We start from the raw sequence: 24,769 nt of genomic DNA on the forward strand, positions 1-24,769 counted from the left end.
AACTATTCGCCACCTAAGACCTGCCAAATTGCTGCTTTAGTCAATGGGAGATGTCCTGGGATCGGTTTGGAGTAGGGATGAGCGAATTTTTTCGCTTAGTTTCACCTCAGAGATGACGCCCATAGACTTCAACGGGAGAAAAAAAATGACGCATCAAAAAAATTGACGCCCATAGACTTTAATGCGTTTCTGCAAATTTTCACCTATACCTAGTTTGGAGTGGTTTGTAGCCTTCCTGACATTCGAGTTTTTTTAAATGGAAAAACTTAAATCGAGTTTTTAAAACTCAAATCAAATTCGATTTGAGTTTTCCGAGTTTTGATTTTTTTTTTTTAATAAGTTTCGATTGGTCAAATTTCGAGTTCATGGGAGTTTTTAAGATTAAGAACTCACAAACACAAAATTCGACCTTTGATAAATGTGGCAATTAGTGTATTAAAAAAACCTTTAAACCTAAAAGGATTGTTTTGCAACCAATATGGATTAATACAGCTTAGTTACCATCAAGTACATGGTAATGGTAATGGTTTATTTATTACAGAAAGGCAGATAGCCTTCCATAACTTAGAAATTGGGTTTCTGGATAAGAGCTACCCTCGAAAAAACAGATCTAGTCTTGATGGATCAGCAACCAGCAAAACACACATTACATATGAAAAAGACACAGGATGATTAGGAAAAAACCTTTTATTTGCTTTGTAAAAATGCCAATATTGATATGAAAATGTGTACTCCACTTTCAACAAAAAAGATAACAGTGGTATGTCTTTCATTTCCCATGAACATCTGAGTACTGGGGTGTTTTCTAAACAAAGATTTTTAGTGAAGCAGTATTCAGTTGTATGAAATTAAATCAAATGTGAAAAACTGGCTGTGCAAAAATGTGGGTAACTTTGCTAATTTGAAAGCATGTAACTGCTCAATACTGATTACTGGCAACACCAAATTGGTTGGATTAGTTTGTTAAGACTTGAACTTCAAAGGCAGGTGTGTCCAATCATGAGAAAAGGTATTTAAGGTGGCCAATTGCAAGTTGTGCTTCTGTTTGACTCTTCTCTGAAGAATGACAACATGGGATCCTCAAAGCAACTCTCAAAAGATCTGAAAACAAAGATTGTTCAGTATCATGGTTTAGGGGAAGGCTACAAAAAGCTATCTCAGAGGTTTAAACTGTCAGTTTCAACTGTAAGGAATGTAATGAGGAAATGGAAGGCCACAGGCACAGTTGCTGTAAAACCCAGGTCTGGCAGGCCAAGAAAAATACAGGAGCAGCATATGCTGAGGATTGTGAGAATGGTTACAGACAACCCAAAGATCACCTCCAAAGACCAGCAAGAACATATTGCTGCAGATGGTGTATCTGTACATAGTTCTACAATTCAGCGCAATTTGCACAAAGAACATCCATATGGCAGGGGATGAGAAAGAAGCCCTTTCTACAATCATGCCACAAACAGAGTCGCTTGTTGTAAAGAGCTCATTTAGACAAGCCACATTCATTTTGGAACAAAGTACTCCTGCTACCTACTGTCAAATTGGGTGGAGGTTCCATCATGCTGTGGGGCTGTGTGGCTAGTTCAGGGATTGAGGCCCTTGTTAAAGCCGAGGGTCAGATGAATTTACCCAGTATCAACAAATGTTAATGTTCAAGCATCAGTCACAAAGTTGAAGTTACTCAGAGGTTGGATATTCCAACAAGACAATGATTCTGAACACACTTCAAAACCTAAAACGCATTTATGCAGAGGGAGAAGTACAATATTCTAGAATGGCTGTCAAAGTCCCCCGACTTAAATATCATGGAAAATCCATGGGATGATTTGAAGCAGACTGTCCATGCTCGGCAGCCATCAAATTTAACTGAACTGGAGAGATTTTGTATGGACGAATGGTCAAAAAATATCACCATCCAGACACTCATCAAAGGCTATAGGAGTCTAGAGGCTGTTACATTTGCAAAAGGAGGCTCAACTAAGTATTGATGTAATATCTCTGTTGGGGTGCCCAAATTTATTCACCTGTCTAATTTTGTTATGATGCATATTGTATATTTTCTGTTAATCCAATAAACTTTATGTCACTGCTGAAATACTACTGTTTCCATAAGGCATGTTATATATTCCCAACATTTTCATATGACTGTGTGTATACACACAAACACACAGTCATATAAAAAAAAAATTGTGTGTGTAGCTCACGGCAACAAAAACTGTGTTTCAGTGCATCTGTAATATTCCATGGATATGCCAGAGCATTCGGACAAAAGTTTCAACTGACAGTTAATTTAAATTCCAAATTTTATTACAAAATTGCAAAAAATCCAGCTTAAGTCCCCAGAAAAGACCTGCTGTGTACTGCTTGTTAACATTGCACTTTTTGTTTTCCAGTTTGGTTACATACAGTATGTGCCCATGTACCAAAAAGGCCTGGTACAGATCCATAAATACACAGAAAAGAAAAGATCTAGAGCTATATGCATGCAATGAGTTGAAGACAGACATGAGAATGGCAGAGAGCAGTGCAGTTCTTGTTGCAGTGGCACTTGTAGCTTAGTCATCCTTGTCTTTAGCTCCATGTTTCAAGATGCGGGTGAATTCGTTGTAATTGAAATTGCCCTTCTTGTCGATTGGGGCCTCTCTGAAAAGCTCATCTACGTCCTCATCTGTAAATCGGTCACCCATTGTTGTCAGCAATTCCCTCAGATTGTCCTCCTGGATAAAACCTATGAATATAGTTTTTGATATATATTTCAGCAATTGGAATATCTGATTTTCCCTTATATCAAAGATTAAAACATTATATGAACAGACTCCTTGCACCGACTGGCTCTACTTGTACCAATGGCTCTACTTTTACAATTCCTAACTTCAGAGTCTCATTTTGTCAGGTGCAAATATTGGCACCCCATACTGCAGGCAAGCAAATTTGTAATGGGGACGAAAAAAACCAAAAAGTTATAATCCAAGAGCTCTGTGCATTGGGCAAAATACTTACCCCTACATGCAATAAAAGGCACTAAGTTTGCCCAGTAGTAGTAACCCATAGCAACCAATAAGATGTTTGCTTTTAAACAGGTGACCAGTAAATTCTACCTGCTGGATTGGTTGCTATGCTCCTGGGCAAACTTAGGTCATTTTATTAAATAACCCCCTTAGTGCCCCATTTCGGTACTTTGCATCTTGCCCCCCTTATTAAATAGCACACACAAATATAAATGTAGACTGTTAAGTAACTTAAACCAAACCCCTGTACGTTGGCATAAATACTTTATGGTTTAATTAAGCAAAAATAATAACAATCTGTTTCGCCTTCCTATAGGGGTGTCGCTAGTGGGGGATCTGCATAATGGCCAGTTAGGGCCAGAAGTGGGACTGATGTCTATTTGCTGGGGCTGTTGCAGGGTGTGTTGTTACTGTATGTACTTCACCTGCAGAATCAAAGTATATTACTCGATTTCCTCTTCTATGCTGCATATTGTAATTATGTTTTAAAGGGGAACTATGGCAAAAATGTAAATTTAATATAAGCTTCAGCATACTGAAATAAGAAACTTTGGAAATACAATCAAATAAATATTCTGCAACGTTTCTAAAATAATCAAGTTCATCTTCACTATCTCCGGCGATTTAGAGTCTAGCTGACGGGGAGATTAGTTGCCCGAAAAAGTGGTTTGTCGCTAGGCAACTAATATCCCCCAGTAGCTTTGTGTGCCCCTGCCCTAAGACATATTGAATCTAACGGTCAATGAATATCTGACACCCAACTCCTGCATGAAGAGAGAATGAAGACAAACATATGCTGAGAGAGGAAGCGTGAAGATGAACTTGATTATTTCAGAAACGGTACAGAATTTTGAATTGATTGCATTTAGAAAGTTTCTTATTTCAGTATGATGAACCTTATGTTAAATTTTTATTTTCACGCTAGTTCCCCTTTAAATATGTGTAAATAACCTAAATTAAAACCCATGAGAATTTGATCCTAGCAATTCAGTATAGGATTTAGTCTAAAGTTTAAACCGCTGAAACTAGGTTAGCAGACAAGTACCCGAAGAGGCCTAATATTGATGAAGGATAAAAGCTGATGAGAGACATGAATAGTAAGGAGGGAAGAAAGTGCTGTATGTATGGACTCACCTATTGCTTCTTCATCAAAGCATGCAAATGCGTTCCTAATGACATCCTCAGGGTCGGTCCCATTCAGCTTCTCACCAAACATGGTAAGGAACATGGTGAAGTTGATAGGGCCGGGGGCTTCATTCATCATGGCATCTAAATACTCGTCTGTAGGGTTTTTCCCTTTATCCCAGAGAGAAGGCAATGTAAACAAATCAATAAACGGCTATTCATGGGAACACACATGGACTGGGTACTAAGGTAGCAGCGGGAACTGATACAAACCTCCAAGTGTTGTTGCGCAATATGTTGGCGCTCTATAAATACATGTTAAAGGGGAACTACGCCTTCCAAATAAAAATTTGATAAAGAGGTCCACATAAGACAGAAACCCCTAATATACCTAATCACAGTTACCGGTTTCTTGAAAAAGTATGAATAAATGCCATTTTCTATGCTGCAAAACAGCTGTTTAACAGTTCTTCTCTTTCTGCGTCATATGAACTCCTGGCAGGGAAGGAGGGATTAAACACTAATGTTACAAATTGTAACAACTTCTCCATAGCTTACAGACGGCATGCAGGAACTACATACCCCACAATGCATTGAACTGTGATGTTCTGTTCCCGTGTGCAGGGAATTGTGGGGTTTGGAGAATGCAGGCTGAGGACAGATGGCTGCTGATACAAAGTAACAGTAGTCAGTCAGCTCAACAAAGTAGTCAGACAGATCAGCAAGAGAGCAGGGGACTAGGCTTAGGGAACTGTTCTTAACCATTAAAAATCATGAAAAGTTTGCATATTTTTTTAAATGATGTATATTGCAAAGTTGCTTGAAATTATGTTTACTTTTTAAAAAGCTCAAGTTATGTTTTTGTGGAGTTCCCCTTTAATAATAATAATAATAATAAAATCAGATGCATCAGTAGTTTGTGTACAGTCATATTTTGTTCAAAGAGAAACATGTAGAAGACTAATCTTAGAAACAGGCATACTTTCATTTAACATGCTATGCCACCTTTTAAGAAAGATTTAAAAAAAAAAAAAACCCTATCCCATTTAACCCTCTACATGCCTGCAATTGTTCTTGCTTTGTGTCCAGTAACCACTTCACTCGACATGGCATAGATTAATTAAGAAACCAGGAGAAAAAATGTACATGACTAGCGCTAAGGTAATTTAAAGCCAGAACTGTAGATTTTACAATAAACTGGGTGTAAACATGAAATATTTAAAGGATGTAATGGGTATGGATGTAAGGGTTTTTTAAACGGGTGGTTCACCTTGAAATCGACTTTTAGTATGTTATAGAATACAACTTTTCAATTGGTCTTCATTATTTAATAGAGTTTATAAAGTATTTGCCTTCTTCTTCTCACTCTTTCCAGCTTTCAACTGGGTGTCACTGACCCCATTTAAAAACAAATGCTCTGTAAGGCTACAAACATACAGTTATTGCTAGTTTTTGTTACTCATTTCTCTATTCAGACCCTCTCCTGTTCATGTTCCAGTCTCTTATTTGAATCAGAGCATGGTTCAAGGGAAATTTGGACCCTAGCAACAAAATGGCTGAAATTGCAAACTGGAGACCTGCTGAATAAAAAGCTAAATAACTCAAAAAATAAACAATAAAAAATTAAAACCAATTGCAAATTGTCTCAGAATATAACTCTCTACATCGTACTAAAAGTTAATTTAAAAGTGAACAACCGCTTTAACCCAAGCGGTTAAGGGTGGATCAAGTCATCATGATTAACTTAAATGCAGTGACGTTTTCTCCTACAACAGGCAACAGCAATTTAAAGGAGAACTAAACACTAAAAATGAATAGGGCTAAAAGTTTAATATTTTATATACTGAACTTATTGCACCAGCCTAAAGTTTCAGCTTGTCAATAGCAGCAATGATCCAGGACTTCAAACTTGTCACAGGGGGTCACCATCTTGGAAAGTCTATGCAACACTCACATGCTCAGTGGGCTCTGAGCAGCTGTTGAGAAGCTAAGCTTAGGGGTCATCACAAATTATCAAGCAGAAAACTAGGTTGTCCTGTAATATAAGCTGATGCTACAGGGCTGATTATTAAATTCTGATGCTAGTTGCACTGGTTTCTGTGCTGCCATGTAGTAATTATCCATATTAATTACTAATCAGCCTTATACTGTGACATTTATATTTTATGTGTACTGTATATTTTGAGTCGGTCCCCAAGTTCAGTAACTGACAGTATCGTGGAGTATATGCAGTTATTCAGCAGAAAAGAAGATGGAGAGCTACTGGGGCATCTTTGGAGACACAGATCTTCACTGCTAAAGGGCTGTGGTTGCCTGGGCTGGTACAGAAGCTCAAAACATAATTTACAACATTTCTATCTACTTCTTTAGTTTAACTTTCCTTGTCCTTTAAAACTTTATTCTAAAAATTAATCTTGAGTCATTCTGGGTCCTTAAAGAGAAACACACAACTATAAATACTGCATTAGTCCCATAAATCACATTTCAGGTGCAGTGGATCTGTAGCACCAGAATATCAAAAGCCACAGCCGTACCATTATGTCTATGAAACATTACATACCAAGAGAGGCAAGCATGTCATGCAGATCTTCTTTATCAATAAAGCCGTCACGGTTCTGATCGATCATGTTAAACGCCTCCTTGAACTCCTGGATCTGGGACTGGTCAAACATGGCGAATACATTGGATGTTGCGCGTTGAGGGCGCTTTTTGGTGGTCTTGGTCTTTGCTCTTTTGCTGGACATCTTGGCGGTGGGTTATTCTAAAAAGAAAACATCATAGTAATGAAACAAACCTTTTGACAAGGGTATTCTCTTGTGAGTAACTTTAGTGAATGCCAAAGTGATCCCTCACACAAGGAGAATAAAGTCTGTACAGACTGAAGACTATAGTGCCCCGGGTATCACAATCCCTGCAGGAAACAAGGAGAGATGATCTAGATCAGCGGAACAAACAAACAAACAAATACAGCAAGTCATTGTAAAACATACACAAAGCATTTGCTGAGAGAAATGAGCTTTAGCTAAAAGGAAAGAATAAAGATACCGTGTGATTTCAATTTCCCAGGAGTGAGACTGCACTTTTACTGATCTGTTCACCAAATGACAGTTGTACTGTCAGATGTGATCTACAAATAGGCTTAGCCGGGTCATAATGGAGGCGGTGACTTTCTCTGCACAGAATGTAACACTCAAATTAAACGATGTTCTATAAAGAAACATGAAGTCATCCTGGAAACTATTCACTCTGCTGGAATGCTGCATAAACCTGGACTGAACCATAAAGGAGATCATACAGAGTCCATGATTCAAGTATATTCTGTAGCGCAGTTCTTACTGGGAAATTAATTCACGCTTTCATTTCTTTAACCAAAATAGTAGTACAGGTATGGGATCCGTTATCCAGAAACCTCCGAATTACGGAAAGGATGTCTCCCATAGACTCTGTTATAATCAGATAATCCATATTTTTAAAAATGATTTCCTTTTTCTCTGTAATAATAAAACAGTATCTTGTACTTGATCCAAACTAAGATATAAGTAATCCTTATTGGATGCAAAACCATCTTATTTGGTTTATTTAATGTTTACATGATTTTCTAGTAGACTTAAGGTATGAAGAACCTAATTACGTAAAGATCAGTTATCCGAAAAACCCAAGGTCCCGAGGTATTCTGCAGATTAATCAATACAGATAACTCCATGGATACAAAATAGTTAATTATCTGTCATATCCATTTCTACATAGTACAAGTATGGGAACTATTATATGGACTTGTTTGGATCTTAAAGGGGTGGTTCACCTTTAAGGTAACTTTTATTATGTTCTAATTCTAAGCAACTTTTCAATTGGTTTTCATTATTTATTTTTTTATAGTTTTAGTTATTTGTCTTTTTTTTCTGATTCTTTGAAGCTTTCAAATGGGCGTCGCTGACTCCCTTTGGCACTCGGAACGATTCATTTTCCGAAGTTCCTTCAGAAAACGAATCACTCCGAGTGTCATCCCGCCAGCAATTATCATTTTAGCCGTCCGGGAGGCAGTTCGGGGATATTAGTTGCTCCAAAGAAGAAGAGATTTGTCGCCGGGCATCTAATCTCCTCGAATCTGCCTGTGTGCCCTGACCCTTAGGAGTCTTATTGCAATGTGGAATGCCATGGCCATGCATAAAAATATACCAAGATTTAGAACAAATACAATTGTTTCGGCATTATAATAGAAATAGTGTCAGTACAAGGGGCAATATATCCTCATGTTCAACATTAGTTCAATGAATAAGGCTTGTGCTGAACATACTTTTTGCCTATAGTTAGAATTAAGAAACAGCATCTTTTGTTACATCTTGCACTTAGAGCAAACTGAATGAAGGGTCGGACTGGAGTATTGGGGGCCCACCAGGGCTGTGACATGAAGTGACTGGCAGTCACCTGGGGCCCTCTCCTGAATTCTAAACTCCCACCCCCTTGGTACATGAGCAAACGCTGATGCGGCAGAAGATCTTTCTTTTTTTTAGGGGACAGTCAGGAGAGCAAATCTGGACCATTCCTGACAGATGGGCAGACAAACACATGCCTGTGAAGTGAATGAGGCTTAAGGCATTAGTCATACTGGCAAATCTGTTCATTTGTTTCAGTCTCAGTGACACACCGCAAGTAACAGCTCCTCAAAAATAGAGTGATTTGCAGGCAGAATACCCTGTTAATAATTGACTCAATATATATATGGAAAAATTTAAATTCTAAACACTTCTAATATAGTCCTAGTTCAAAACCTCACATAGATGTGTTTATTAGTGATGTTGGAGCAAATGTTTGAAGTGGCCACTTACTATTACACGCATGTCCAAGGAAGCAAAATAAAGACAAAAGAGATCCTCTAATGCCCTAGACATGAGCCCACCCTAAAACAAATGTGGCATGCCCCTCAAATTGGTAAAAAAATTAGAATAGTTAAAATCCAGCTTTAAAATCTGAAAAAAATAAGATTGAGGAGTATGTGGCTTCATCTTATCAGTTCACCAGGTCTAAGGTGGCGAAAGAAACTCTGGCAAAAGAGGTAATGTTCTGTAAAATTCGCACTTCAGTGAATCTGCGGAGTAATAGTCGTTCACCTGAGTGAAAAATTCACCTGGCGATAGGGCGCGTAACTGCGCTAGTGACAGTCTCAATCAGGGCCGGATTCACATAGCGGCCCTAGGCCCACTGACATCCGTCGCCCCTGTCCCCTTCCCTTTATTCGTGGAAAATGTCATAATCGGGACTGGAGCGATGGGGATTGCCGCACAAAAAAATCTATTCTATCTCCTGTGCATCCCCAGTGTTTTTTTAATCAATGTGCTCATGGTTGGACAGCATGCTGCCCCCTAAACTCCAGCCACCCTAGGCCCAGGCCTAGATGGCCTTTCCACAAATCTAGGCCTGGTCTCAATCGCTAGTGAATTGTCCTCTACGGCTGTTAAATTGGCAATGTCCCTGCGGATGTGGTATTTTTGGAAATTTTCGCTAGCCACTTTGCCCTTTAGTAAATCTGCCCCTATGGCTGAACTGGCAGCCTATAGTGCAGGAAACTGTCAGATTTCTTAATATACCCAAAAAGCAACCACAGGAATAAAACCCATGAGTGGCAGACATCATCACTATATCCTATACGTTAAGATATTTCTTTTGTGGGAGCACAACATATTGCCATAGGTTCCTATGCACAAGAAAGTAGGTGTGTGTGTGTGTCAGACGGGTGCATTCAAGGTAGCACTGACAATAAAAGCTCACCCAAAAATGCTAAACAGTTCTCTGCAGGGGCCAGATTATAAAATACAGAATGTTTATTGCTGCACTTCTTCTGAACCAGTTCATTCTCAGAAACACAAGGGCCCTCGATATACTTCAGCCAGTAAAGCCCTGCAGAACACGTGTCCAAAACGGATGACTGGTGAGTTACAATGTACCAGCACTGAATATTGAATACAAGAATGGAACTGCGAGGAAGTGCTGACAAGAAAAAACAGGCTTTATAGAGATACTGGTGTCCATTTAAGGAAAGCGCAGTTACATGGCACAGATGAATGGCTGGGAATGGTTAACATGCCTGAGCTCAGTGAAGGGTATTATTATTATGTTTGTTGTTAGAAGCTGAAGAGAACAACTGACAGAGGAATCTCAGAATGTTGCCTTTAAACACAAATGGGGGTCATTTATCAACACTCTGCAAATTTACCCATGGGCAGTAACCCATGGCAACCAGATTGCTGCATTCATTGTTCTACCTGCAGCTGGTTTCAAAAAGTTAATCATTGATTGGTTGCTATAGGTTACTGCCCATGGGCATATTTGCCCAGTGTTGATAAATGAGCCCCATTGATTGCAGTAATCCCCAGTGTACAGGGGCATAACTACAGATTAAGCAGACCCTGCAGGGGGTCCAGGAGTGTAGAAGGTCCAGTGAAGCCCTAATTAATGAGCAATTTCAATATATATTGGTAGAACAATCAATTTTTGGGGGACCCCAAGCTGAATTTACTGCAGGGCCCTGTAACATCTAGTTATGCAACTGCCAGTGTATGTGTTTTACATTCAACCGTGGAAATCACTGGCCCCGGGATTGGGGACGGAAGGAAATCATGTACATAAAATTGTTGACAGATGAAGATCAGTTCCTGCAGAAAGATGTTTCCGGTTGGAAGAAATGTGACCCCTCAGCAAATATGATAATAATACACTAGGAAAGCATGTCAGTACAAAACATGCACACACATGCTTTCATTTTGTATTGATTATTTAAGAGTTGCCATAAATCCAACATAATATACTGTATTTTTCTCAGATACAAAATATAAGCCTTAGCCCAGGCTGCTGTTTTGTATTTAAGTCACAAATAAATCTAACTTTTAACTCATACATTTTTTTGAGCTCCTTATTGCTACCAAGACTGAACTATGTGGCACTGGCACTATAGGCTACTTTGCACAAACTAAGTGATTTTTGCCCTTTTTTTTGGATGAAAGCGAGTAATTACAGCATACTGTAACTAGGTGGGGTCATTACTAGATACAGACAAGTACCCCAAAGCGGCCAAAGCTCCATGCAATGTATCTTGCCAAGACAAACTAGAGCACATCCATGTCTAATCAGATGCCAATTTCAGATTTTATAGAAAAAAAAAACCCTATAGCCTGTCATTTTTAGGATGATATATAAATTAAAGGGTTGGTTCACCTTTAAAATAACTTTTATTATGCTATAGAACGGACAATTTTAGCAACTTTTCAATTGGTCTTTATTATTCATTTTTTTATAGTTATATAGTTATTTGCCTTTTTTTCTGACTCTTTGCAGCTTTGAAATGGGCGTCGCTGACTTCCTTCTAAAAAACAAATGCTCTGTAAGGCTACAAATGTATTGTTACTTTTTATTACTGAGCCTTCTATTCAGGCCCCCTCCTATTCATATTCCAGTCTCTTATTCAAATAATGCATGGTTGCTCGGGTAACTTGGACCCTAGTTACCAGATTGTTTAAGATGCAAATTAAAGAGCTGCTGAATAAAAAGCTAAATAACTCAAAAACTACAAATAATAAAAAATGAAAACAAATTGCAAATTGTTTCAGAATATCACTCTACATCATACTAAAAGTTATCTCAAAGGTGAACAACCCCTTTAACTGTGGCACACGTTCAGGTTAGTCTTAAGTGTGACTATTCATTGACACATATAAATATGGCTAACAGGCCAGAATACACTATTCACAAGTTTGCTGGTAACACAGGCTCTAAAAATGCAATTTAAACGGGATGTTCACCTTTAAATTAATTTTTATTATGATGTAGAGAGTGATATTCTGAGACAATTTGCAACTGGTTTTAATTTTTTATTACAGTATTTGTGTTTTTTTTTACTTATTTTGTTTTTTTTTATTCGACAGCTCTCTAGTTGCAGTTTCAGCAATTCGGTTGCTAGGATCCAAATGACCCTAGCAACCATGTATTGATCTGAACAAGAGACTGGAATACAAATAGGTTAAGGCCTGAATAGAAAGAGGAGTAAAAGCAATAACAATACATTTGTTGCCTTACAGAGTATACTTTTTATATGGGGGTCAGTGACCCTCATTTGCACGCTGGAAAGAGTCAGAAGAAGAAGGAAAATAAAATAAAAACTATAAAAAAAATTAATAATGAAGACCAATTAAAAAGTTGTTAGACTTGGCAATTCTATAACATACTAAAAGTAAACTAAAAGGTGAACCACTCCATTTACTGTAATGTGAACTGCCTTAAACAACCAATACTGATGGTTATTCAGCTTTTGGCTGTAACACTCCAGTACAGGCACATTGCATTACAATCAACAAAAGCAGAAAAACTCCCTTTGTGCCTTTAGCCTTATCTTGGCTAAATTCAGCCTCTGTCATAAAAATGTTGCATCCTCACAGGAAATAACTGACTGGATAATTGCAAAACTTGTTAATATTTGAAAGCTTTTAAAACTATGTCACCAGCCAAACAACTGCTGTAAGAATCTTATCCAAATAGTTTGCATTTTTTTTTACTAAGGGAAGGGCAGAGATGATGTCATTACATGGGAAACATAGACAGCCCTTAAAATGAATATGACCTGATTAGAACTCATATAGGGCAGGATTATGATGTTATAAAAGAAGCCTCCAGTTGGGACAGCCCTGCTTCAGCGAATTACTCGCATTGAGATGTTTTAGGGTGGTGGCACATGGGAAGATTAGTCACCAAGCGACAAATATTCACTACTGCGGGCGACTAATCTCCCTGAAATGCCTGCCCGCCGGCGGGTTGGCGTACGAATCGCTTCAGATTTCCGAAGTCGACCCAAATTTCTTAGTGAGGCAACTTCGGAAATCCGAAGCAATTTGTATGCCATCCCGCCGGACTTTGTCACCTTGTGATCTACTCTTGCCACCAGACATCTATCATGATATCTACCTTAAGAACTCATAACAAGATACAATGGCAATACAGTGACAATTCCATGTATAAATGCCCTCAGAAATCATAGCAGGATGGTGCAGTGGCAATTCCATGTATAATAATAATAATTATACCCCCAGAACTTATATCAGGATGATAGAGAGGCAATTCCATGTATAAATGCCCCAAGAAATCATAGCAGGATGGTAGAGGCAATTCAATGTATAACTACACCCAGAACTCATATCAGGATGGTGCAGTGGCAATTCCATGTACAATAATAATAATAATAATACCCCCAGAATTTATATCAGGATGGTAGAGGCAATTCCATTTATAAATACCCCCAGAACTCATAGTAGGATGACACAATGGCAATCCCATGTATAATACCCCCACATCTCATCCCAGCATGACACAGAGGCAATTCCATATATAAAACAATCATATAGCAGGATAGCACAGGGGCAACTGTGTGTAATGCCAGCAGTTACACAACGCATTGTACATAGCAGCTGTAGGACCCAAAGCCGGGACTACATTTATTAACCCGCCACAAAGAATAAAACAAAACTAGATGCACTGACCGTGTGGGAGGGAGAGAGGGTAGTGAGTAGTCTGCTCTGCAGGCTGAGATTAAATGAGGGCTCGCTCCTTCCTTCCTCTTTCCCTGCCCGACTATACAACCCTATCCCATGCCAGACAGGGAGCTACTGGAGGTGGGTCTTTACGCTGATCACCAATGAGAGCTGCTCTCAGCCTATCACGGCTGTGTCATGTGACCTGACTGGCTGCTTGAGAAAGAGAAGGGAGGGGGGAGCACCGGGAGAGCGGTGCCTGTCGGGCGCATTTAAAGGAGACATAATCTTCATCTTTAGTTTCTATCATTCATCCTTCCTCAAAATATGTCATGATGCAGGAAAATAAAAAAGCAGTTTTGAATGCATTTTACCTCCTAAAAACGTGATTATGTCAGATTGTCAGAGCAGCGGAGAGAACCTTCCAGGTCAGAAGCAACACTGAAATCAGAGGTGGGAGTGTCTCTTCTTTCTGCCACAGGAAATGGTCACAGCACTGACTGACAGGCTGAACTCTGCAGTAACCAGGAAACCCCTCCCACCTTCCTGTGTGTGTGTCTCCCTGTTCCTTAGCCTGTACATCACTGGCTTATTCTTCTGCCTGATTGTGGGCAAAATGAAAGGGAAATGATCAAATGAAAATTCCCCACACTAGCCTACATCTAAAGGTGGCCATAGACACAAAGATACGATCATACGAATCGAGGCTTCGTACGATTTCCGGACCGTGTGTGGAGAGTCCTGACATCTTTTGACCGACGGACAGGTTTGATTTTGTCCCGACCGTCCCGCCGGAGCCCATTGTGCTCTCATAGTAATCCGATCGATTACCCCCGATATAGCTATGCCCGTTAGTGGCATATCGGGGAAAGATCGGCTCATTTGGCGTCTATGGCCACCTTTACATGGGCTTTATACGCAAAGTTAGACAATCATTCTGGCAGCCAATGACATAACGTTTTCCCACATGGGTACTGAGTATCTGAGATTACATTGAAAATCAAGTGATTCCCTGAAACTGCCCAGACCCATTCTTCATCCCATAGAAGAGAAAGTATACTCCAGCCTGAGCCAGGACCAGAGGCAGCTCCTCAGAGGTCACTCGTACATTCTGGGACGGAACTATGGGCGAGTGGCTCTCTCTGAAGTTAAAGGACCAGTAACACAAAAAAAAAATTGTTTGTACTTAACGAAAAAAAAAAACCCACCAAGACACTTTTAACTTTAAAGTCTTTATTGTGAAATAATGTACTGAATCTCCTCTTCAGAAATGGCGACAGGGCGACGATCCATCGCGCTGCGCTCGTTTTCTCCTCACTGCCTTCTGCAGGAGATAGCCAGGGAGGAGAAATCGAGTGGTGCACGATGGATCGTTGCCCTGTCGCTGTTTCTGAAGGGGAGCGCTAGCGGAGAATCGGTAAGTTATTTCTCAATAAAGACTTTGAGAATTTAAAGTTAAAGGTGTCTTGATTTTTTTTTACATTTTTTTATGTTACTGGTCCTTTAAAGCCTGATAACAAAAGCCTGTCCACCATTGTTTGCGCGTGGTAGGGGGCGGCAACGTGGCTGGCCTGGCCCCGCATTCTTATATTTAATCGGAAGAGGCCACTGAAATGCCACAAACTATTAGCAAGAAAAAAACTACATTTCTTGCCGCAAATAAATACATCTTGGTACTATGCTAATAAGCTACTTGTTACTGCACTTTGGTTTATCTTATACAACATTATCACACAACTGTACCATGTCTGGGACATATACAATTTAAATACATGTGCACATGTGGTGTAACTAGAAGTTAATGGGCCCCACAGCAAACTAATTTTAGGGCCCCATCATATCCAGAGGTTGTCTTGTTTTACCAATTTATGTTGAAATTGCTCTTTATTTGGGCCTCCTGGGGCCCCCTGCAGCCGCAGGATCTGCTTCCTCTATAGTTACACCCCTGGTAACTTGCATGAGTACAAACTTTTTTGTTATAGTTGCACCAAAACACCAGTTGTGTCCTCTATGCTGCACAAGATGCAAAGTAGAGTAGACTACAGAGATTATGAAAGATAGCTACAGGGTTATGGAAGATATCTTATAATACAAGTTGATTCAGGGACTGGTCCGATTGTCATTTTGGAGTCAGGAAGGAATTTTTTCCGCTCTGAGGCAAATTGGGGAGTCTTTAGATGGGGCTTTTTGCCTTCCTCTGGATCAACTAGCAATTAGGCAGGTTAAATATAAGCTTTAGTTTGAACTTGATGGATGTGTGTATTTTTCAATCTAACTTACTGTTACTACAGGTATTGGATCCATTATCTGGAAACCCGTCATCCAGAAAGTTCCAAATTACGGAAAGGCCGTCTCCCATAGACTCCATTTTATCCAAATTCTAATCTTTAAAAATGATTTCCTTTTTCTCTATAATAATAAAACAATAGTTTGTACATGATCCAAATTAATATATATTTAATCCTTATTGGAAGCAGAACCAGACCATTGGGTTTATTTAATTTTTTATTATTTTCTAGTAGATTTAAGGTATGAAGATCCATATTACAGAAAGATCCATTATCTGGAAAGCCCCAGGTCCTGAACATTCTGGATAATAGGTTCTATACCTGTACTATGACTTGAGACGGTGTTACTAGGGCTCCTTAAGGCATTGTATCCACATACAACTAACTTGCACATAATGAATCTCACCCTGACACTGGCTCTGGCACCGCTCACATTGCCCCCACCCAGAAAAGATACAACTCTTGTGCCTACTTGGCCGCAATCAGAATGCTGCCAGATCTTGCTTTTAAAATTGATCAAATTTGCATCAACTTTTAAATTGCTTGCAAGTTGCCAGCACATGCTATTCCGCAGTCATCCACAATTATTCTAAAATTCTGGAAAATAATTAGGGGCGATTGGATGCACTATCATCATCATCATCATCATTTATTTATATAGCGCTGTCAAGATACGCAGTGCTTTACTGCAGTTATAGCAAACAGGGAATAAATGGTGGCTAACAGACAAGGATTACAGAGTACAATGGGGTTTACAGACTAAAAGGTTAGGGTACAATTGAGACATTAGGATTATATAAACACTTTGTCATTTTTGATACAGCAATGATTAATTAAGGTACAACGAATAGGCCTCTTTAAACAGATGGGTCTTTAAGGAGCGCTTGAAAGTTTGGAAGGAAGGAGAAAGTCTGACAGCTTGTGGCAGAGAGTTCCAGAGAAAAGCAGAAGCCCGAGAGAAGTCTTGTAGACGAGAATGGGCAGAAGTGACCAGAGGAGAAGTGAGGCGAAGATCAGAAGCAGAGCGAAGGTTTCGTGAAGGAGTGTATTTGGAGATTAGAGATGAAATATAGGGAGGGGTTTCATTATTAAGGGCCTTGAATGTGAGTGTAAGTAATTTGAATTTGATTCTAGAAGAGATTGGGAGCCAGTGAAGGGACATACAAATGGGAGCAGCTGATGTTGAGCGGCGAGCTAGATGAATGAGTCTAGCGGCCGCGTTTAGAACAGATTGGAGTTGTGAAAGGTGACTTGTTGGAATACCTGTGAGGAGTAAGTTGCAGTAATCAAGGCGGGAGATGATGAGAGACTGAATCAGTGTTTTAGTTGATTCTGAACTGAGATAGGGTCGTATTCGAGCAATGTTGCGCAGTTGAATACGGCAAGATTTTGCAAGTGTTTGAATGTGTGGTGAAAAAGACAGATGAGAGTCTAAGATAACTCCTAGGCAGCGTGCCTGTGTGGTGGAATGAAAGGTGGTGTTGTTTACGGTGAGTGATATCTGAGGGACAGGGGAAGATCTTGGAGGAAATATGATGAGTTCTGTTTTAGAAAGGTTCAGTTTCAGGTGGCGCTGTGACATCCAGGAGGAGACAGCAGAAAGACAGTCTGTGACTTGGGAAAGGACACTATGGCGGCCCTGCCAATAATCAGCCATTCTGGCACGGACACCCTACACTGGATTCTGGCAGCCAATGGCATAACGTTATCTCACCTGGTTACTAAGTACATACCTCCTAACTGCCCCATTTTTTTCTAGCTGTTCCCAATTTTGACAGTTCAAGCCGCAGTCCTGGATTGTTACTGAAATGTCCAGAGTTTCTCTTCGATCTCCTGCTTTGAACAGCCAGAAAAAGATACAAAGAGAGCCCACAATACATGGTGGCTGCATTTAGATACATTTGTAACAATTTAAGATAAGCTAAGATACCATTGTAACTATTTAAGATAAGCAGGTCTCTTGGGAGAAATGAGACTAGCATCTTAAAGGGCAATTCACCTTCATTAGCAAAACTTTAATAACTAGGGTTGCCACCTTTTATAAATAAATTTACCGGCTGCTGGAGGCGGGGCATCAAAGGGGCGGGACGTGACATAAAAAGGGGTGGGACGTGTCATCAAAAGGGGCGGGGCCACGCCACGGACGCTAGAAGAGGCAAAAGAAAAGGTAAGTTGCAGGGGATTGGGGGCAGGCAGAGGGCTCCTTTTGATCGTATTACAAATTTACCAGCAGTTACATTGCCGGTAAATTTGAGATACCGGCCGGGTGGCAACCCTATTAATAACATATAAAACCTGACCATAAAAGCCCCAGAAGCTGCTCTTGGTGCCAGGTGCAGTGGTGATTGGCTCTAATTACTCACGTGACATATAGAGTACCTAGCGATTCTCCCCCCAGCAAGTGCATGCTGGGGAATGTAGTTTTTGTTGTTACCTTACGTAATATGTCTTTGCTGCTGCCAGTCTGCAGATAAGCTAAGGAACTGCCCAAACCCACCCTTTCATCCCACGGAAGAGACTGTCGTTTTTGTTACCTCAAGTAATATGTCTTTTTTTGTCTATGTCTTCTGCAGATTGAATTTGTTGTTTAGTGTGTGCAGGGTGTGCAACTGGGATATCTAACAATATGTCCATCTGCTTATGCTAGGGAAGGTTCATGGGAGTTGTTGTTCAACAGCAGCCTGAGGGATGTGGTTGGGAGCTTACAGTCAAGTTTTTTGAAATTTTTATTGTTGAGGTACAAGTTTGGGGGATTTGGGGGCCCTCTGGCTCTTCTGGGTACTTAGGTGGAAGTGCTACTTGCAACATAATGTTGTTTGTTGTGCTTTCTGTGGAGCTGGAAGTCCAGTGGTGTAACTAACTATACAGCAGACCCCGTGGTCATGGAGGTGCCCTGACGCACCCAAGTTACACCTCTGTGAGTCCCACCTGCAGGCCCTGGAACCTCTTGTATTAGATCCCACAGCATGTGACACTGTGAGAGTTGCTGTAAGTGGCGACTGTAAGTCTAACACACTGGCATTTGAACTGCAGGCTGATCACATACATAAACACATATTTTAAATTTAGGGGCAGTTTTTTAGACACCCGAGCTATTGTGGGAGTTCACAACACATATTTCTGTTCTATTGTACAAATACAATAAAATACACGTTGCATGAGGGGGGCAGTAAGATTTGACTGTAATAAAATGTAGTTCTGAACATGCATCAATACAAACAGGTAGATTTTAAAGGAATCTATTAGCTCATGCATTTAGATATGTTCAAACTTTTATCTGAATTGTGCATCAAAGGCACAAAAATAAAAAGCCTGTGGGTACTAATCAGGGGTGGACCGAGCCAGAAGGGCACCCTAGGCAACCCAGCCAGGCACATCACCCCCTACATTCATGTACCACTTGTGCAACAAACACTCACAGGCAGGCGCAACAAAAACAGTAAAATAAGAGTGGTGGTGCAGTGACACATGGGCTCGGACTAGGGGTAAGCGACAGAAATGGTACATGCCTGGTGACCCCAATTGTTGTACCCCTAGTTCCGCCCCAGTACTAATAAATCCCTCAATAAAAATATTCTACCATTTGTGTCTTCCTCTGGTATTAGACAGTTTAGGTATTTAGGTGAGAGTTCTGTGACAATCTCTTAAACAAGCACTTACAGGTGATAATTGTGGACGGCAATTTCAGGCACTTGGCTCCTGAGCAATTAAAAGGCTCCCAAATCAACCCACGTGGCATTGCCCCCAAAGAATATCACAACATGACAGAAAATATATAATATTAGAATGGCTTTATTCCACCTTTCATTTATGGCATCCAATACAAAAGAGACAATACAAATTCAATGTCCTGTATTATGACTTCCCTATATAATAGGTGCTGTGATTAGACAATGCTTATTAAAGCAGTTGTTTAAAGTGATCTCTTCTACATGAAAGGCGATCCCCTTGTCAAGTTGTTTCTCCAGTCCTGCAAAAAAAGAAGAGAGAATTCCTTCTATGCGCATTTATTATACTATTTTCCAAAGCATTGCACATTTCTAAGAGAATGTATAAGTTAAAACATGAGAACTTGTATAAGTTAAAAGCTCTACTTTCTCTCTGACTCTTCTTTCAGGGCAATCTCTGAAGTCAAACCCTTGTGACTCGGGCATGTTTGCGCACGCACAACCTGAGATGCGCACGGTTGCGCACGCGCGCCTTCGTTTGCGCACGTGCGCCCTTGTTTGCGCACGGTTGCGCAGCTGCGCCTTCGTTTGCGCACAGTTGCGCACGTGCGTCTTCGTTTACGCACAGTTGCGCACACTCGCATACGGATGCCCTCATTTACGCACGTGCGCCCTAGAATGCGTAGGGTTGTGCACGAGCGCCTCATTTGCGCACATAGCGCTTAACAAGGGAGGCGACTCACACTGCTTACATAAATAAAAAACAGGCTGGAAGAGGACAAACACTGCTTTGTATATCAGCCGTAAGTGACGTCCGGTATAAACTTATAAAGACACAAGAACTAAGGCTCAATCTGCGCAGAGTGAATCGGGGCTCAGTGTGTCACAGGGGCCCCCAAACACTGCACCGGTTCAGGGCCCTAAAGGAAAATAAACTGGTATTTTATGGCGGCCCTGCCAGTAATCAGCCATTCTGGCACTGACACCCTGCACTGGATTGTGGCAGCCAATGGCGTTACAGTTTCCCACATGGGTACTGAGTATGTGAGAATACATGGAAAATCTGGTGATTCCCTGAAACTGCCCAGACCCACCTCTTCAGCTCATGGAAGAGACAGGACATTCCCAGTCTGAGCCAGGACCAGAGGCAGCTCCTCAGAGGTCACTCTTACATTCTGGGACGGAACTATGTCATACCTCCCAAAATTTTGGAAATAAAAAGAGGGACAAAAAAAGCTGGCCTGCGTAGAGTGACCATTTTGACCATGCCCATTTGTGTGGCCACACCCCTAATTAACATGTTCATTTTTACAAAATTTATAATGTCATGAAAGTTTGAACATATTTCTGTGATTTTTTTTCAGTTATTACAGTTTTGCTAATGAAGGTGAATTGCCCTGCCCTTTAAGCTGTGAGTCTAACTTCTACCAAGGGACCTGTTGTCTTATCTTGTTACAATTACTTATTTGCTTATCTTGAAATTGTTACAAAGTATCTAATCTGAACCTCCTGGCAGTTCTGGGCTCTCTGCCAAAAGCCAATTATGTTAGAAACTTTGTTTCTTTTTTTGGCTGTTCAGTGCAGAGAAAAATGGGACTTTCCAGTACAAATGAGGGACTGCTGGTTGAACTGTCAAAAGAGGGACTGTCCCTCTAAAAACGGGACAGTTGGGTGGTATGTTATGGGCGAGTGTCTCTCTCTGAAGTTAAAGCCTGATATAACACAGGCCTGTCCACCCTTGTTTGCACGTGGTAGGGGGTGGCACCGTGGCTGGCCTGGCCCCGCATTCTTACATTTAATCGAAAGAGGCCACTGAAATGGCACAAACTCTTAGCAAGAAAAAAACTGTACATTTCCTTCTGCAAATCAATACATTTTGGTACTATGCTAATAAGCTACTTGTTACTGAACTTTGGTTTAACTTATACAACATTATCACACAACTGTACCATGTCTGGGACATATACAATTTAAATACATGTATATCTATATAATACACAAAAGCTATGAATATCCTGTAAATTATATCCTTATAAACGGTGAGTTCTGATGTCATCAGTTATAAACGGTGAGTTCTGATGTCATTTCTGTCACATGACTCACTGAAATTTGTGTATTATAATAAATAAAGTACCCCCAGTTGTAAAATATGAGGATATTAGAAGTTACCTCGGAGTTCCATGACCTGTATAAAAACACTCGGCCTTTGGCCTCGTGTTTTTATATGGTCATGAAACTCCTCGGTAACAAGAGGGGGTACTTTATTCACTATATATTTTTTATTTTTCAGTATATGTTTATTATAGGGAGAGTGTAAAAATGAAAGCATTAGTTCCTTCTGAAAATACTATTGACAATCAAAAGTTACATAACTTGCATAAATACAAACTTTTTTTTATTGTTGCACCAAAACACCAGTTGCGTCCTCTATGCTGCACAAGATGCAAAGTAGAGGTTACGCAGACTGGACTATAGAGATTATGCCAATGATCAGCCATTCTGGTACTGACACCCTGAACTGGACTATGCCAGCCAATGACATAACGTTTTCCCACATGGGTACTAAGGACATACCTCCTAACTGCCCCATTTTTGGTTTCAAAGGACGGTCCCAATTTTGACAGCTCAACCCACAGTCCTGGATTGTTACTGAAATGTCCAGAGTTTCTCTTTGATCTCCTGCTTTGAACAGCCAGAAAAAGATACAAAGAGAGCCCAGAATACATGGTGCCTGCATTTAGATACATTTGTAACAATTTAAGATCAGCAAAGAAACAGTTGTAAATATTTAAGATAAGCAGGTCTCTTGGGAGGAATGAGACTTACAGTTTAAAGGGCAATTTCCAAATGTTGGGAGGTATGAACTGTTTAGAAATAATCCAGTTTAATAATATTGGACTTGAACCATACCTGTTGGGAGGTATGTGAGTGTCAGAGAATACATGGAAAATCCAAAGTGATTCCCTGCAACTGAGCAGCTAAGGAACTGCCCAAACCCACCCTTTCATCCCATGGAAGAGACTGTCGTTTTTGTTGTTACCTCAAGTAATATGTCTTTTTTTGTCTATGTCTTCTGCAGATTGAATTTGTTGTTAAGTGTGTGCAGGGTGTGCAGTTGGGATATCTAAAAATATGTCCATCTGCTTATGCTAGGGAAGGTTCATGGGAGTTGTTGTTCAACAGCAGCCTGAGGGATGTGGTTGGGAGCTTACAGTGAAGGTTTTTAATTTTTATTTGTGAGGTACAAAGTTGGAGGATTTGTGGGCCCTCTAGGTAATTTGGTGGAAGTGATACATGCTACATGTGGAGCTGGAAGTCCAGTGGTGTAACTAACTATACAGCAGACCCCGTGGTCATGGAGGTGCCCTGACGCACCCAAGTTACACCTCTGTGAGTCCCACCTGCAGGCCCTGGAACCTCTTGTATTAGATCCCACAGCATGTGACACTGTGAGAGTTGCTGTAAGTGGCGACTGTAAGTCTAACACACTGGCATTTGAACTGCAGGCTGATCACATAAACACATATTTTACATTTAGGGGCAGTTTTTTAGACACCCGAGCTATTGTGGGAGTTCACAACACATCTTTCTGTTCTATTGTACAAATCCAATAAAATACACATTGCATGAGGGGGGCAGTAAGATTTGACTGTAATAAAACGTAGTTCTGAACATGCATCAATACAAACAGGTAGAATTTAAAGGAATCTATTAGCTCATACATTTAGATATGTTCAAACTTTTATCTGAATTGTGCATCAAAGGCACAAAAACAAAAAGCCTGTGGGTACTAATCAGGGGTGGACCAAGTGGACAGGGCACCCTAGGCAACCCAGCCAGGCACATCACCCCCTACATTCATGTGCCACTTGTGCAACAAACACTCACAGGCAGGCGCGACAAAAACAGTAAAATAAGAGTGGTGGTGCAGTGACACATGGGCTCAGACTAGGGGTAAGCGACAGAAATGGTACATGCCTGGTGACCCCAATTGTTGCACCCTAGGAACGTGCCTCTTCTGTCTACCCCTAGTTCTGACCCCAGTACTAATAAATCCCTCAATAAAAATATTCTACAATTTGTGTCTTCCTCTGTTATAACTTATTAGACAGTTTAGGTATTTAGGTGAGAGTTCTGTGACAATCTCTTGAACAAGCGCTTACAGGTAATAATTATGGAGGGCAATTTCAGGCACTTGGCTCCTGAGCAATTAAATGGCTCCCAAATCAACCCACGTGGCATTGCCCCAAAAAAAATGTCACACCATGACAGAAAATATATAATATTAGAATGGCTTTATTCCACCTTTCATTTATGGCATCCAATACAAAAGAGACAATACAAATTCAATGTCCTGTATTATGACTTCCCTATATAATAGGTGCTGTGATTAGACAATGCTCATTAAAGCAGTTGTTTAAAGTGATCTCTTCTACATGAAAGGCGATCCCCTTGTCAGGTTGTTTCTCCAGTCCTGCAAAAAAAGAAGAGAGAATTCCTTCTATGCGCATTTATTATACTATTTTCCAAAGCATTGCACATTTCTAAGAGAATGTAACACACACTTGTATTAGTTGAAAAGCTCTACTTTTTGCCACACTTCCTATTTTTTTTCTACAAGAGCAATGGAAACATATCTGGGCAAACAGAGACAAGGCTATTTCTGACATAGCGCTAATTAAATATGGCCTCCCTCCTATCAACTTTTCATTTTAATGAATAATTCCAAAACTTTTCGGAAACAAACCAATTAGAGCAACATATCGGCACATCCTCAAGCACACACTTTCTCTCTGACTCTTACTTTCACTCAAAGCGGAATATAGGGGCGAGCGTCTGTCTCTGCCTGCTGACGGTGGCCTGTCTGCGCTTGTTTGCGCCCGCGCGCCATACTTTGTACATTGTGCAAGCTCTCACACGCGCCCTGGTATGCGCACGGTTGCGCACGTGTGCCTTTGTTTGAGCAGGCGCGCCCTCGGTTGCGCACGGTTACGCACGCGCGCCTTCGAGTGCGCACGGTTGCGCACGCGCGCCCTCATGTGCGCATGGTTGCGCACGCGCGCCCTCGTTTGCGCACGTCGCGTTTGACAGGGGCGGCAATGTGCACTACTTACATTTAATCAACAGATTGGAAGAGGACAAACACTGATTTGTATATAAGAGTGACAAGAGAT

General features: G+C 40.6%; 1 protein-coding gene and 1 long non-coding RNA gene across 2 annotated transcripts; both read right to left on the reverse strand.

Moving 5' to 3' along the window:
* Positions 1-672: 672 nt before the first annotated feature.
* myl12b.L (myosin light chain 12B L homeolog) lies at positions 673-13,714 on the reverse strand. Its single transcript, NM_001087310.1, is given in 4 exon segments — positions 673-2,722; positions 4,137-4,298; positions 6,688-6,888; positions 13,649-13,714. Coding segments are annotated over 3 exon segments (519 nt in total). The 5' UTR covers positions 6,872-6,888; positions 13,649-13,714; the 3' UTR covers positions 673-2,549.
* Positions 13,715-23,875: 10,161 nt separating this feature from the next.
* LOC121394878 lies at positions 23,876-24,553 on the reverse strand. The gene is made up of 2 exons (XR_005962059.1): positions 24,400-24,553; positions 23,876-24,069 (listed from the first exon to the last, which is right to left on the reverse strand). It is a non-coding gene; the product is annotated as an uncharacterized LOC121394878 (long non-coding RNA).
* Positions 24,554-24,769: the final 216 nt, after the last annotated feature.

The sequence above is a fragment of the Xenopus laevis genome, chromosome 6L (genome assembly GCF_017654675.1).
Source record: "Xenopus laevis strain J_2021 chromosome 6L, Xenopus_laevis_v10.1, whole genome shotgun sequence".
Lineage (NCBI taxonomy): Eukaryota > Metazoa > Chordata > Amphibia > Anura > Pipidae > Xenopus > Xenopus laevis.